Raw genomic sequence first — 13,539 nt, 5'->3', positions numbered from 1 at the left:
GTGGGGTGCACCCAGGGCAATGTGTATAGCCCCCTAGGTCTCCCATTACTGGGGTCTCCTCTGCTCTCAGGTGGGGTGCAGCCAGGACAAGGTGTGTAGCCCCCCATTCTCCCAGTCCTGGGGTCTCCTCTGCTCTCAGGTGGGGTGCACCCAGGACAAGGTGTGTAGCCCCCCATTCTCCCAGTACTGGGGTCTCCTCTGCTCTCAGGTGGGTGCAGCCAGGACAAGGTGTGTAGCCCCCCATTCTCCCAGTACTGGGGTCTCCTCTGCTGTCTGGTGGGTGTTTGTAAACTTTCCGCAGAGCTGGAGAAGTCCTGGCCGAGTCCTCGGTGCCGGTCGTGTCCCGGGGCGGTGTCAGTCCCTATCTCCTCCCTGCTTCACTGTCTACAAATATGAACCCCAGTGAGTCAGTGCAGCACAGGACACGTGTCTGGCCGCCGCGCTGCTCCTCCATGCTGACGCTCTCCGCGGCTCCGGTCTCGCACTTTCTCTGCGCTGCCGGAAACTTTTAAAACAAACTTGTTACTTTGTATCACCGAGAAGTCGGTCAGCAGCAGCGCGCATGCGCGGAGGGTGCACCAAATTCAAACAGCTGCTGCCAGGGGCTCCCATAGAAGAGAGCAGGAGGCGGGGGGCAGCTCACAGCCCATGCCAGGCTCCGGCAGGGGGGCAGCTCCCCAGTGAGTGCAGCCGCCATCATGGTGGACAGGGGGCCCCTGCTGACCTCCGCCATCATCTTCTACCTGTCCATAGGGGCAGCCATCTTCCACGTCCTGGAGGAGCCCAACTGGAAGCAGGCGACCAAGGAGTATGATGAGAGCAAGACCAAGATCCTGGACAAGTACACCTGCCTGACCCTGAGGGACCTGGAGGAGATCCTGGAGGTAAGAGACCCCGGGGCCATCAGGAATCCATCAGCAGCAGCAGGGTCCCACTCCCACCCCGCCCCGGTCCACTGTCTGATGCAATCACATCACTGGCTCCTGACATGCTCTGTGCTGCTCTGGGCGCTGACTGCAGCTTCAACTATAAGCAGCTTGTGTGGTCCACGGTAACTGTTGTCTGTCTGGGGGGTCCACGGTAACTGTTGTCTGTCTGGGGGGTCCACGGTAACTGTTGTGTGTGTGTGTGTGTGTGTGTGGGGGGGTCCACGGTAACTGCTGTGTGTGTGTGTGTGTGTGTGTGTGTGGGGGGGGGTCCACGGTAACTGCTGTGTGTGTGTGTGTGTGGGGGGGGTCCACGGTAACTGGTGTGTGTGTGTGTGGGGGGGGGGGTCCACGGTAACTGGTGTGTGTGGGGGGGGTCCACGGTAACGTGTGTGTGTGTGTGTGTGGGGGGGGGGTCCACGGTAACGTGTGTGTGTGTGTGTGTGGGGGGGGTCCACGGTAACGTGTGTGTGTGTGTGGGGGGGGGGGGTCCACGGTAACGTGTGTGTGTGTGTGTGTGGGGGGGGGTCCACGGTAACGTGTGTGTGTGTGTGGGGGGGGGGGGGGGTCCACGGTAACGTGTGTGTGTGTGTGTGTGTGTGGGGGGGGGGTCCACGGTAACTGGTGTGTGTGTGGGGGGGGTCCACGGTAACTGGTGTGTGTGTGGGGGGGGGTCCACGGTAACTGGTGTGTGTGTGTGTGTGGGGGGGGGGGGGTCCACGGTAACTGGTGTGTGTGTGTGTGGGGGGGGGGTCCACGGTAACTGGTGTGTGTGGGGGGGGGGTCCACGGTAACTGGTGTGTGTGTGTGTGTGTGTGGGGGGGGGGGTCCACGGTAACTGGTGTGTGTGTGTGTGTGGGGGGGGGGGTCCACGGTAACTGCTGTGTGTGTGGGGGGGGTCCACGGTAACTGCTGTGTGTGTGTGTGTGGGGGGGTCCACGGTAACTGCTGTGTGTGTGTGTGTGTGGGGGGGGGGTCCACGGTAACTGCTGTGTGTGTGTGTGTGGGGGGGTCCACGGTAACTGCTGTGTGTGGGGGGGTCCACGGTAACTGCTGTGTGTGGGGGGGTCCACGGTAACTGCTGTCTGTGTGTGTGTGTGGGGGGGGTCCACGGTAACTGCTGTCTGTGTGTGTGGGGGGGTCCACGGTAACTGGTGTGTGTGTGGGGGGGGGGGGGGTCGTCCACGGTAACTGCTGTCTGTGTGTTGGGGGGGGGGGGGGGGGGGGAGTCCATGGTAACTGCTGTCTGTGTGTGGGGGGGGGTCCACGGTGTGTGTGTGGGGGGGGTCCACGGTAACTGCTGTGTGTGTGTGTGTGTGTGTGTGTGGGGGGGGGTCCACGGTAACTGGTGTGTGTGTGTGGGGGTCCACGGTAACTGGTGTGTGTGTGTGGGGGTCCACGGTAACTGGTGTGTGTGTGTGTGTGTGTGTGGGGGGTCCACGGTAACGTGTGTGTGTGTGTGTGTGGGGGGTCCACGGTAACTGGTGTGTGTGTGGGGGTCCACGGTAACTGGTGTGTGTGTGGGGGGGGGGGGGGTCCACGGTAACTGGTGTGTGTGTGGGGGGGGGGGGGGGTCCACGGTAACTGCTGTGTGTGTGTGGGGGGGGGGGGGTCCACGGTAACTGCTGTGTGTGTGTGGGGGGGGGTCCACGGTAACTGCTGTGTGTGTGGGGGGGGGGGTCCACGGTAACTGCTGTGTGTGTGGGGGGGGGGGTCCACGGTAACTGCTGTCTGTGTGTGGGGGGGTCCACTGTGCGTGTGTGTGTGTGTGTGTGTGTGTGTGTGTGTGTGTGTGTGGTCCATGGTAACTGCTGTGTGTGTGGGGGGGGGGGGTCCACGGTAACTGCTGTGTGTGTGGGGGGGGGGGTCCACGGTAACTGCTGTCTGTGTGGGGGGTAGTTCTGGGGGTCCACTAGAGGTTTGTTAGACTCCTGGCTCTCACTGGTCAGGTGTTGTCTGGTGCTCTGTATGTTTCCTTTATATGATGGTACAAAGTTGTTGTGGCCGCTCCCGCTGATGGAGGCTGTCAGTAATGAAGCGCCAAACTCCCAGGGACTGGCTGATAATGACTCCACTGTCTTCAGTAGAAAGTGCTGAAGTCCAAAGTCCCGGCCATCTCCTTCAGGTCTGGGACTGTCAGGTTTTATAGCTGGAGAGATTGTGGATCCAGAGAAGAGCGCTCCTTGGGATAAGTCTCCTGAGGGTTTTTTATTATTGTAACGTATACTTTGAAGCAGAAGCCGCATCAAAATCTTCTTCCAATACTTGTTCTATTGATATCAATGTTCACATGATGGTGTGTGTGTGTTGTGGGTTTTTTTTCCCAAGGTAGAAAACAAATTAACATTTAAATCTTATGATGCTTCTGCCTGGGGAAAAGAAAATTTGACCACTGAACTAATAGAAGTAGTAAAGCCATTCACATCCCCCCCATGTAGCTTCTGGGAAATGCTCTTAAGTTCTAGCGTTCCTCACATTGCTCTGTCCGCGCTCCCCAATGTCCTCCCTCACCCTGTTCTCGGCCATAGACGTGAGTGACCGTGTTCTTCTTAGGCTACTTCTACACTTGCCGCATTTTTTGCGTTCCGTTATTGCGGCCAGTATCGCCACATTTTTTGTGGTCTGCCGTAATAACGGACTTTTTTTTTTTTTTTTTCCCCCAATACTATGGAAATAGTATTGGGGGGAAAAAAAACCCGGCATTCCGCAAAACCAGAAGTCACGGTGCACCGAAAAAACAAACTTCCGTTTTTGCGGCCCCATTGATTTACAGTGGGGGCCGTGTCCGTACGTTGTGAAAAAGATCGAGCAAGCTTGATCTTTTATTAAGGGCCTGTCACACTAAGCGATATCGCTGTGTCTGATACTTACCTACGACCGGCTCCCCCGCTGGTTATCACTGATCACGCGAGAACGTTCAGGACCGTTTCTCGTCGTCAGCTTCCTGCTGTGGAGACGAGCGACGCGTGGAGCCGGGCGGGAGGACACAGGATCGCCTGGTGTGACAGGTAAGTAGCGACCCCCGACCCCTGCGATGTCGCTGGTGAGATCTGCCTGTGTGGCAGCTCACTAGCGACCACTTAGCGATGCACCAGCGATCCTGACCGCGTCATATCATTATCGGGATCGCTGGTGCATCGCTAAGTGTGACAGTACCTTTATGGCCGCAAAAACAGCCGTACGGCGCACCGTGGAGTTTTTGCGGGCCCCATGGTAAGTGTAAAGCAGCATTATTATATCCAAATTAATAAAGGGAAAATCGTATTGATCGGTGTCTAATTAAAGTCCGTGGAGGGAAACGAGGGGGTCGCTGGTGCCAGGGTCAGGGGTCTCTTTGCCCTGGAAATTGCCACCATCACTAAAGCCCCTGTGCGCATGCACCGATGATCTGTGCACACCTGGCCCCCGGTATCATCAGACGCCTCCAGTACAAAACATCTGTTCTTGGATGAATCTTTCCCAGTGTTCTGATGGCAAAATCCTCACCCACTTTATATAGAAGATTAAACTTCTAGTTGTGTCCAGTATAGTGTGTGGGGGGGGGGTGCAGTATAATGTTGGGGACCTCAATAATAGGACGGATGTAATGACGGATGAGTTGTCTTGTTTCTCAGTAGGGTGGGTGCAGCTGCCCCCTATATCTTTGCCTCCATTTTCACTGTTGTCCCTTTGTCTCCTGTCCAGCTATTGTGTAACTACTACTCCCAGCATGATCGTTGAGCTTTCACACTAGTTTGAGACCTCTGATAGAAGTGGATAGTGTGCAGGGGCGTCGGACTATGGATACATTTTTGGCTGATTTATGAATGCACTTTTTTTTTTTTTTTCTTTTACAGATGTATTTATTGGGAAGTCTGCTTCTAAGAAGTGAAGGGTTAAATGTAATGCCTTGCGCTCTGCCCATATAATGTACAGTGTGTCTGTGGGGGGGCCACATTGTATAAACTGAGAGCAGTGTGGTGGGGAATAATCAATAGTTTACAGATCTCTGTATTGGTGGCAGACGGGATTGGGGCTCAGGGCGATCGCCCCTCTCCTCCTCGTCTTTAGCTGCTTCCCTCCAGGCTCGTGGTGAAGGTGGGTCCGTGAGATAAGTCCTTCATGGGCGCTGAGGTTAGCGCTGCCAGTGGCCGAGCAGATGATGAAGTGCTGATAATCCGGTGAAATGACAGCAGAGATCTGGGATCGGTTCATCTGCGAAAAAAACCTTTTATTAAAAGTAAATCCTAAAGTTTGAGAAGCGGAGTCTTCTCCTGCTCCATTGTAGGTGCAGGGTGTGCCGGACACCGAGGTCTGCTCTACCTGCGGTAACTGAAGCTATTTTGGGCGAGGGGACACAGTGTGTGGAAGTGACGTCAGTGGTTGTTGGGAAGTGACTCCACTATCGGCCTCTTTCTCTGCTTTCTCTTAGGCTCCTTTGTGCTCCTCCGATGATCCTGTCATTACAGTTTGGCTGAGGTTCTGGGTGTGCGGCCATTGTACTGTGCCCAATGGCCTCTATAATGGGTGGGTATGTGACTGACGGAAAGCTGGAGATGAGCAGCACCAAGGTGTCTGGCGGCCTCTTCTCTCCGCTTTCCAGCCACATTGACATTACATTGGTGACGGCACCAAGGCTCTAGTAAGCTTCCATCTTTGGGCTCCCGGCTTCCCCCTATGCCAGTCTGGTTACATTGTGGTTTGGCATCACCAGAGGAGTGGAGGGGCTCGGGGGCAGTGTGGGACCCCCTGATGACTGCTGTGGGGGTCCGGGGGGACGTTTGGGATGGTTTGGACTTCCCCTTTAATGAATGTTTGTGGTTTCTGTGTACATTGCTGCAGTCTGCGCTGTAATCTGCCACTTTGTACACTTGTTAAAGGCTCTGAAGACAGAACTAGAAAAACAGGTTCCCCAACTCCGGGCGCTCATTGTCTGGCCCCATATGTGTTCCACAAGGCGGCGGTGTGTGTGGAGGGCTGGGACTTGTGGTGCTGCTGCTCTCGCACCCTACTGGCTCCTGGGGTGGACATTGTTGCTGGTTGTCTAGAAGAAACATTGGGTAACAATGTAGCTTGTGTTATCGTCACGGCAACAGAACTCGCCGCTGCTGTACATGAATGTGAAATGGGGATGGACTGAAGACACCCCCCCCCCCCCCCCCCCCCCCGCCATGAACCAGGGGAGGTTATTGTATCGATCCCAGCAAAATACACAAAGACTTGAAAAAGCCAAAAGCAAACCTAAGACCACCCACCATCATTGCTGGGGTTTGTGCAGTTCGGCCCTGGTCGCATTTTCGTTATTTCCGTTTCTTAATAGGAGACTAATTTAGAAAATAACAGAAGTGCCGGACCCCTCACACAGCGGCCAGGCTGAGGGGATCGTAGCCAAAGCGGATGTTCAAGGCCCCCACACTATGGCCGTCTGAACAAAACCTTAGCAGGCCCCTTGGGGGGGGGGGATATAAATATGTCTAATTGTCAAGAGATTGTAACTTACAGCCATTTCTTATTGGTGGACTTTCCATATTCACCCTCTGTAGCGACCAAAGAAAGGTGACGTCTTGTGTGTTTTTTGAGATTGAAGCTCCGCAGGTCGAACTTCTTAAATGCTGCTGGGGGAATACGTACAAGAACGTGTCTACATATCCATCCTTTCATCTCCGGTGATGGGATCGTCACCCGATTACTACAGATACCAGTGATTCTGTCTGCTGTCTCTAACATCATGTCCTCCCTCTATATAAAACTGAATCTCTCCAATACTGAGCTCCTTGTGGTTCCTTCTCCACTGACCTTCCCTGTGCCCGATATTGCCATCTGTGTCTGGTTCCACCATTACTCCCCAGTAGTACGCTTACTGTCTTGTGGTCATATTTGACTCTGATCTTTCCATCACTTGCTCGGGTCCCCACACCTCAAAAAATCTCTACAATTAGACCTTTTTTCTCACCTTTTGACTCTGTAATATGTCTTGCTAATTCATTCTCGTCTGTACTAAACTCTCCCCCCTCCAATCCGTCCTGAATGCAGCAGCCATGCTCGTATTCCTATCCAGCCTCTACACTGATGCCTCCACCCTGTGCCAGTCATTGCACTGGTTACACATCCGCTATAGGGTCCGATATAAACTTATTCCGCTCACCCACAAAGCGCTCCATGGTTCATCGCCGCCCTACATCTCCTCATCTGTCTACCACCGTCCCATCCTCTCCACAGTGCTGCACCGCCTAACATCTCATCGGTCTACCGCCCTACCCATGCCCACCGTTCCACTAATGGCCTAAATGCCCCATTACAAGCATCAATGTCCCAGCGATCCGACGTCGATGGGATCGCTGGGACATAGTTAGCTGATTGCTGGTGAGCTGTCACATAGACAGACCGACCAGCGAGCGGAGCTGGTTTCCAAGGTAAGCAGCGGGTATCTAAGAGCCGGCTAGAGACCGAATCATTCAGCGTTCTGTGAATCCAATATTTATAATGATGGTCGGACCGTACATGACGGCACCTTCTACATTGTGTCCCTCCCATCTCCAGGCGCAGGACCCTCGCTCCTCCTGTAACCGGTGGACGATGTGTTACTCTGTGATGTCTTCATTGTCTGTGCTCGTCTCCGCTTATTGTACAGTGCTCCAGGTTATGTTGGCGCAATAGAAATAAAAATGATGGGAGTTAACCCATTATTGGCTGGCTGTGCAGTCTGGACAGAACATGACGGTTCCTCCGCTGACTTGCTCGGCTAATAACGTGCTGCGATATTATTCCTTAGATTGTTTTTCTTGGCTTTTGTCTTGAGCCTTCACAGCTCGTCTTGCTTTGCGGAGCTGCCAGGGAGCGAGGTCAGCGCACTATTCGGAGATGGGAGCGGCGGACGTGTGTGACCCACTTCTACTCCTGTGCGCTTTCCAAGAGTGAATAGCTGATGTCTCATGCACCGGGACGTGAACACTGAATCCTGGGACACCGGAACGTAATGATGTAACTGCATTGTGTGGGTGCTAATATATATGCAAACTGTTTGACATGGTGCTGCTGTGAGGTCCTTGTGCTCTTTCAGATCACACTATATGCATCCTCATGCACCTTGTGTGATGACTTCTCCTGCTCATCCTGGTCCTTGCTGCCGCATGGCGACTTCTTCTGTCTCTCCCACCGTTCTCTTAGGCCCACGATATAAAGCTCTGCACTTAGTAATGGAGAGGATGATGCTGGAGATGGCCCATGACTTCGGAGGGTCGTGATGCCACTTATTCATGGTAAATTGTTGGCAAAATTATCAGGTGCAAACTAATCCATTTTCCGAGGACCCATGTAGGAATGCTTAGTGATGGGGGGTGGGGGGGGGGGGGGTCCCGTGAATAGTCCAATGTGTATCACGTGTGCATCAGAATTCACTTCTATAGATGCTGTAATTCTCATCCGTGACACCAAAAAGTGTCCTGGGTCGTATACCGTGCAAGGCATAGGTCTCCTCACCTTGGCATGCCAGTCTTGACATGTCACTCTCCGCAAGGAGACGCGTTGCCTCTTGAATCCCGGTATACAATGATCGCTCAGAGGGACAGTATCTTTTTGTGTCTTCAGATTTTATCCGCCTTACCATTTACCAATATATGAATATAAACTTCCTTGTCTAATTTTAGACGTTTCTTCCTTCCACTATGATTACTGCTAATGGCGGCCATTGATCTGCCACGCGAGGGTGTTCTTTCCTGGGATCATTCTGCAAGTTAAAGCTCCTGTCCTGTGTCAGTCTATACTGTAGTTTAGGCATTCCGTTCTTCCACCAGGAGGCTCAGGATGAGCAGAATGCCAGGGCTGCAGCTCACGGTATGGGCCTCCTGTTCTGGGGACTGTTGCTGCCTATTTGGCACAGCCTCCGACCCCGGCACTCCAATTCTGCGCTGTCCCTCTGCACCTGCAGCGACGAAGGGGAAGTGGATTCTGCTGACATCGGCGCAGCGTTTCCTGGAGGCCTCTGATCTGCTGAGAATGGATGAGTGCGCAGAGCAAAAGTGACTGTCAGCAGCGAGGCCGAGACAGAACGGTCTCCTTCAGCATGTCAAAGAAGATCTAACAACACAACTCCCAGCCAGCCCAAACAGGATCCTTTACGGTATTCCAATCAGAACTGATTACTACATGCAGTAATCCCATAATGTCACCTACAAGAGCTCTATTCATCCTGAGCCTCCAGGTTCATCAACACTGACACTCATACAGGCAGAATTTTTAGAAAGAAGAGAATTCTTCTTTTCTCCTTTCAAAATGACATGCCTGTAATTGTGACACTTTGCCTTTAAGAGATGTGTGACATTTGTGGCAGTGTTACATTGTTTCATTATCTCCATCAAGTATCAAAAGTTTATCCCCAGTGAGAGAAACTGAACGCATCGATACCTGGATGACAGCCGTGAATCTTGGCAGATGACTCCATTGAGGAGGTTGTCGGTGACGCTATTGAGGAGGTGATGGCCGCCTCTTCCGTGGAGGGCAAGGGTCTTGTGTGACACCACGCTTCGTTTCCCTCCTTGTAGAACCCTCTTACAGGATGAGATCGGTGGATCTCCATCTCCTCTCCAATATATTATTACCTATAGATGGAAACTGTCACCAAGCAGGCCATATCTCCTGATTACAGCTCTTCTGTATCGGCATCCCATCTCCTGTGACTATCCATGACGAGCTTGTCATGGCCCCACCGTCGGCGATGGCAGCAGCCACCCTGAGTAGTGACATCCTTTGTATTCCTTTATGGAGAACACCACCCAAAACCTTTTTTCTTTCCCACCTTTTCTCCTGAATCCTCTGGTGCCTGCAGTTACTGGAGTGGAAGTGAATCATCTGAGTGTTCGCACTACATCATGGCCTCTTGTCTTCTCCGAGGAAAGGACAAGTCCACCCAGAGTCGCCCCGGTTTTCCTCTGGCTTCATCCATTGCTTTGCCGGCTGATGGCCGCTTCTGTGTCACATTCCTTGTACGTTGGGTAACTGGGGAGTTTACGGCGTGGAGCCGGGGGTCTGTTTTGTAGGGCTCTCGTGCACGAGTCCAGGATTTCCTGACTTCCACATCCTATTCCCATGCTGTGAATGCTCTGCAGGTTGTGCTTCTGCTCTGTTCTCAGGGTTGCGTGTGTGATGCCACCATAGTTCTTGGACTTGTCACTTTTGATGCTGGATGGTAAAGGGGCACTTCGCATCCAGGAAGATATGTGTCATCCTACTTTGTCCAATATGGCGGTTCCTTCCCTTCCTTGTCCTAGGACTAAGATCTGAGATGTTCTGAGGACCTGCCCTGAAGAGTTTAAGTTTAGAGAACATGGTTCTTGCGTGATGGTGGTAGACGTCTTCTGTTGGCTGTGTCCTCACACTTCTTCAGAATGAGACTGTGGAGAGAATACACAGAAGAGTCTTCAGGTTTTAGTTGATTATATTCTTGGGTTCATCCAGTCCAATGAGTAAGAAGGAATCCTACCTGAAAGAGAAGTGTCTGATAGACTAAAACTATGATGGTCATGACTCTGAAACGGGTCCTGCTGCAACTTTTTCCCTGTATTGCAGATGTGACCTGTTCTACATCCAGGGCTGTGGAGTCGGTAAGCCAAACCTGCGATTCCGACTCCTCAATTTCCCTTACACCGACTCCGACTCCACGACTCCGACTCCCACACATATTGCTTATATTTAAGTGAAAAATTTATTGTAGTATAATGTGAACCTCAGACATTTAATCATTTTTATGATCCAATAATCAAGATATTTAGATAGAACAGAATATATATTGGTGTACTACCCGGTTTTCATTCTTTTTGGTACAGATATGATATGGATAGACAGATATGGATAAATGGATATATAGAACAGATTTCTAATCTGCTTTTGCTATTGAAAACATTATCTATGAGCTCAAAAACCTTTCAGGTGATGCAGTTTTTTAAAAAGATGATCAGCTTTTGCAGCTGAAAAACGTATCCTCAAAAAACACAGGAAAAACGCTGTGTGTGAATGTAGCCTTAGATCAGGAATAGAACAGCCATTTATAGGACATTTCATAACTTTCCCAAACTCCTATGAAAAAATATTCAGCACATCCTGCATTGAATTACTGTACCCAATTTATTATATATTTTAGGAGTCGGAGTCGGTCCATTTTAAACCAACTCCAACTCCGACTCCACCAAAATGAGCACCGACTCCGACTCCGACTCCACAGCCCTGTCTACATCTACAATGGACAAGCCTAAGCCAAGTGGAAAGCCTCATCTTCCCAGCTGCCTCCTTCATTCATGACCTGCATCTGTAATGATGAATTCCAGGAGCCCATCTGTCTTCTGGAGTCGCCACACAAAGCCCATCAGACTATAGGGGCAGCTCTCGAGTCTCCTCTGGAATGGAAAAACTGAGTTCAGCTTCCGGCCCGAAGTCTGTAACCTTCACTGCTCAACATGTGGCTCAGCCGCCTGATAATGTGTTTTCTCTACCTCTTATCTTGTGTAACATATATGTCTGATCCTGGATTTCATAGCAGGTGTTTATACTGACAGGCAGGGAAAAACCGAAACCAGCATAAATGGCATAGGCTATCCCCTATGTACAAGAATATAACTACTATAATACTGCCCCCTATGTACAAGAATATAACTACTATAATACTGCCTCCTATGTACAAGAATATAACTACTATAATACTGCCTCCTATGTACAAGAATATAACTACTATAATACTGCCTCCTATGTACAAGAATATAACTACTATAATACTGCTCCTATGTACAAGAATATAACTACTATAATACTGCTCCCTATATACAAGAATATAACTACTATAATACTGTCCCTATGTACAAGAATATAACTACTATAATACTGCCTCCTATGTACAAGAATATAACTACTATAATACTGTCCCTATGTACAAGAATATAACTACTATAATACTGCTCCTATGTACAAGAATATAACTACTATAATACTGCTCCCTATATACAAGAATATAACTACTATAATACTGTCCCTATGTACAAGAATATAACTACTATAATACTGCTCCTATGTACAAGAATATAACTACTATAATACTGCTCCTATGTACAAGAATATAACTACTATAATACTGCTCCCTATATACAAGAATATAACTACTATAATACTGCTCCCTATATACAAGAATATAACTACTATAATACTGCTCCTATGTACAAGAATATAACTACTATAATACTGCTCCTATGTACAAGAATATAACTACTATAATACTGCTCCTATGTACAAGAATATAACTACTATAATACTGCTCCTATGTACAAGAATATAACTACTATAATACTGCTCCTATGTACAAGAATATAACTACTATAATACTGCTCCTATGTACAAGAATATAACTACTATAATACTGCCCCTATGTACAAGAATATAACTACTATAACACTGCCCCTATATACAAGAATATAACTACTATAATACTGCCCCCTATATACAAGAATATAACCACTATAATACTGCTTCTGTGTATGTGATGAGTAAGGCTATGGCCACATGGTCAGTAACCGGCAGCGCTATGGATGCAGCACATGTCTGCACTGACGGCTTTTGAACGCAGGTGATTCCGCATGTGGTCATTAAACCATGCGGAATCGCCGTGCCCAGTACATTTCACTGGTGATATTTATCTTATGGAGACCCGCGTCTCCACAAGATAGACATGCTGCAGTCTGGAAAGATGCGCCACGTGTCCATCTCCTCGGGTGAGCCGCGGGCATCGGTGCCCACATAGTGGAGATGGGATTTTCTTGAAATCCCCTCCACTATGCTGTAACATTTGGCCGCTGTGGATATACGCATGGTCCAACCCGCAGCGTTTACTGACCATGGAAACATGCCCTAAGAGAACTTAAGGACATCCTTTGATGTTTTGCCAGTAGTATTGTAGTTTTTCTTCCTCCTGTTACATTTTACATCGATGTATCACACTATTACTTCCTCATCTTTGATTTTTCATATTTTCTTCCTGTTTCTTGCTTCACTCCTTTTCTCTGGCTCTGAGTCATGTTACATGTGGGACATGGAACCTCCTCAGTCCATCAGATGTGGTGGCAGGATAATTATTTGTTTCGGGGGTCCACATTGGGGGAATTACTGTGCAGTTTGTGTTTGACCTGTTCCCAGGGCCTGTGACGTGTCAGGAGGGGAATGGTTGAGGTCGGACAGAAGAGCTTTCTTTTTAGCTTTGCGTGTTGATGGAAAGTGTCCTTGGTCCTGGGGGCTTTTGTGGTCTGCGTTATCTCCTGATGTGAAGAGCTTCCATTGTGTCTCCTGTATGTGATCTTCTTGGTGACGTAGGACATGAGATACATTGTAAGGGCTTGACGTGGGCACATACGTCTGTAGGCTTGGTGCCCATGTTTAGTGTCTAAGGAGGCAGATGATCTGTGTGGTTGATAGAAAATTTGGCTTGTGAAGTCTCCACGTGTAATAGTTTGGTATAAGATATATGATCGGCCCCATACAGGGTGGAAACCTGTTGAAAACATTGTAGCCAAATACAATGTATCTTCTTGGCAAGAAAATGGCTATCGTGGCGTATTGGCATGAACGTAGATGTGAAACCTGGGCAATAAAGAAACCAGAC

The 13,539-nt window shown here is 49.9% G+C and overlaps 1 protein-coding gene across 1 annotated transcript in view; it reads left to right on the top strand.

Moving 5' to 3' along the window:
- Nucleotides 1-410: 410 nt before the first annotated feature.
- The window catches only part of KCNK5 (potassium two pore domain channel subfamily K member 5), a 29,210-nt gene continuing 16,081 nt past the window's right edge, over nucleotides 411-13,539 (top strand). Inside the window, exon 1 of the mRNA XM_073556290.1 lies at nucleotides 411-884. Coding sequence (XP_073412391.1) covers nucleotides 699-884 — 186 coding nt within the window. The 5' untranslated portion in view covers nucleotides 411-698. The remainder of the gene's footprint in view (nucleotides 885-13,539) is intronic.

Source organism: Dendrobates tinctorius, unplaced genomic scaffold (genome assembly GCF_039654945.1).
Source record: "Dendrobates tinctorius isolate UK_male_01 unplaced genomic scaffold, ASM3965494v1 ptg000232l, whole genome shotgun sequence".
NCBI lineage: Eukaryota > Metazoa > Chordata > Amphibia > Anura > Dendrobatidae > Dendrobates > Dendrobates tinctorius.
The sequence above is the reverse complement of the archived record's forward strand: the minus strand, read 5'-3'. Positions and strand labels throughout refer to the sequence as shown.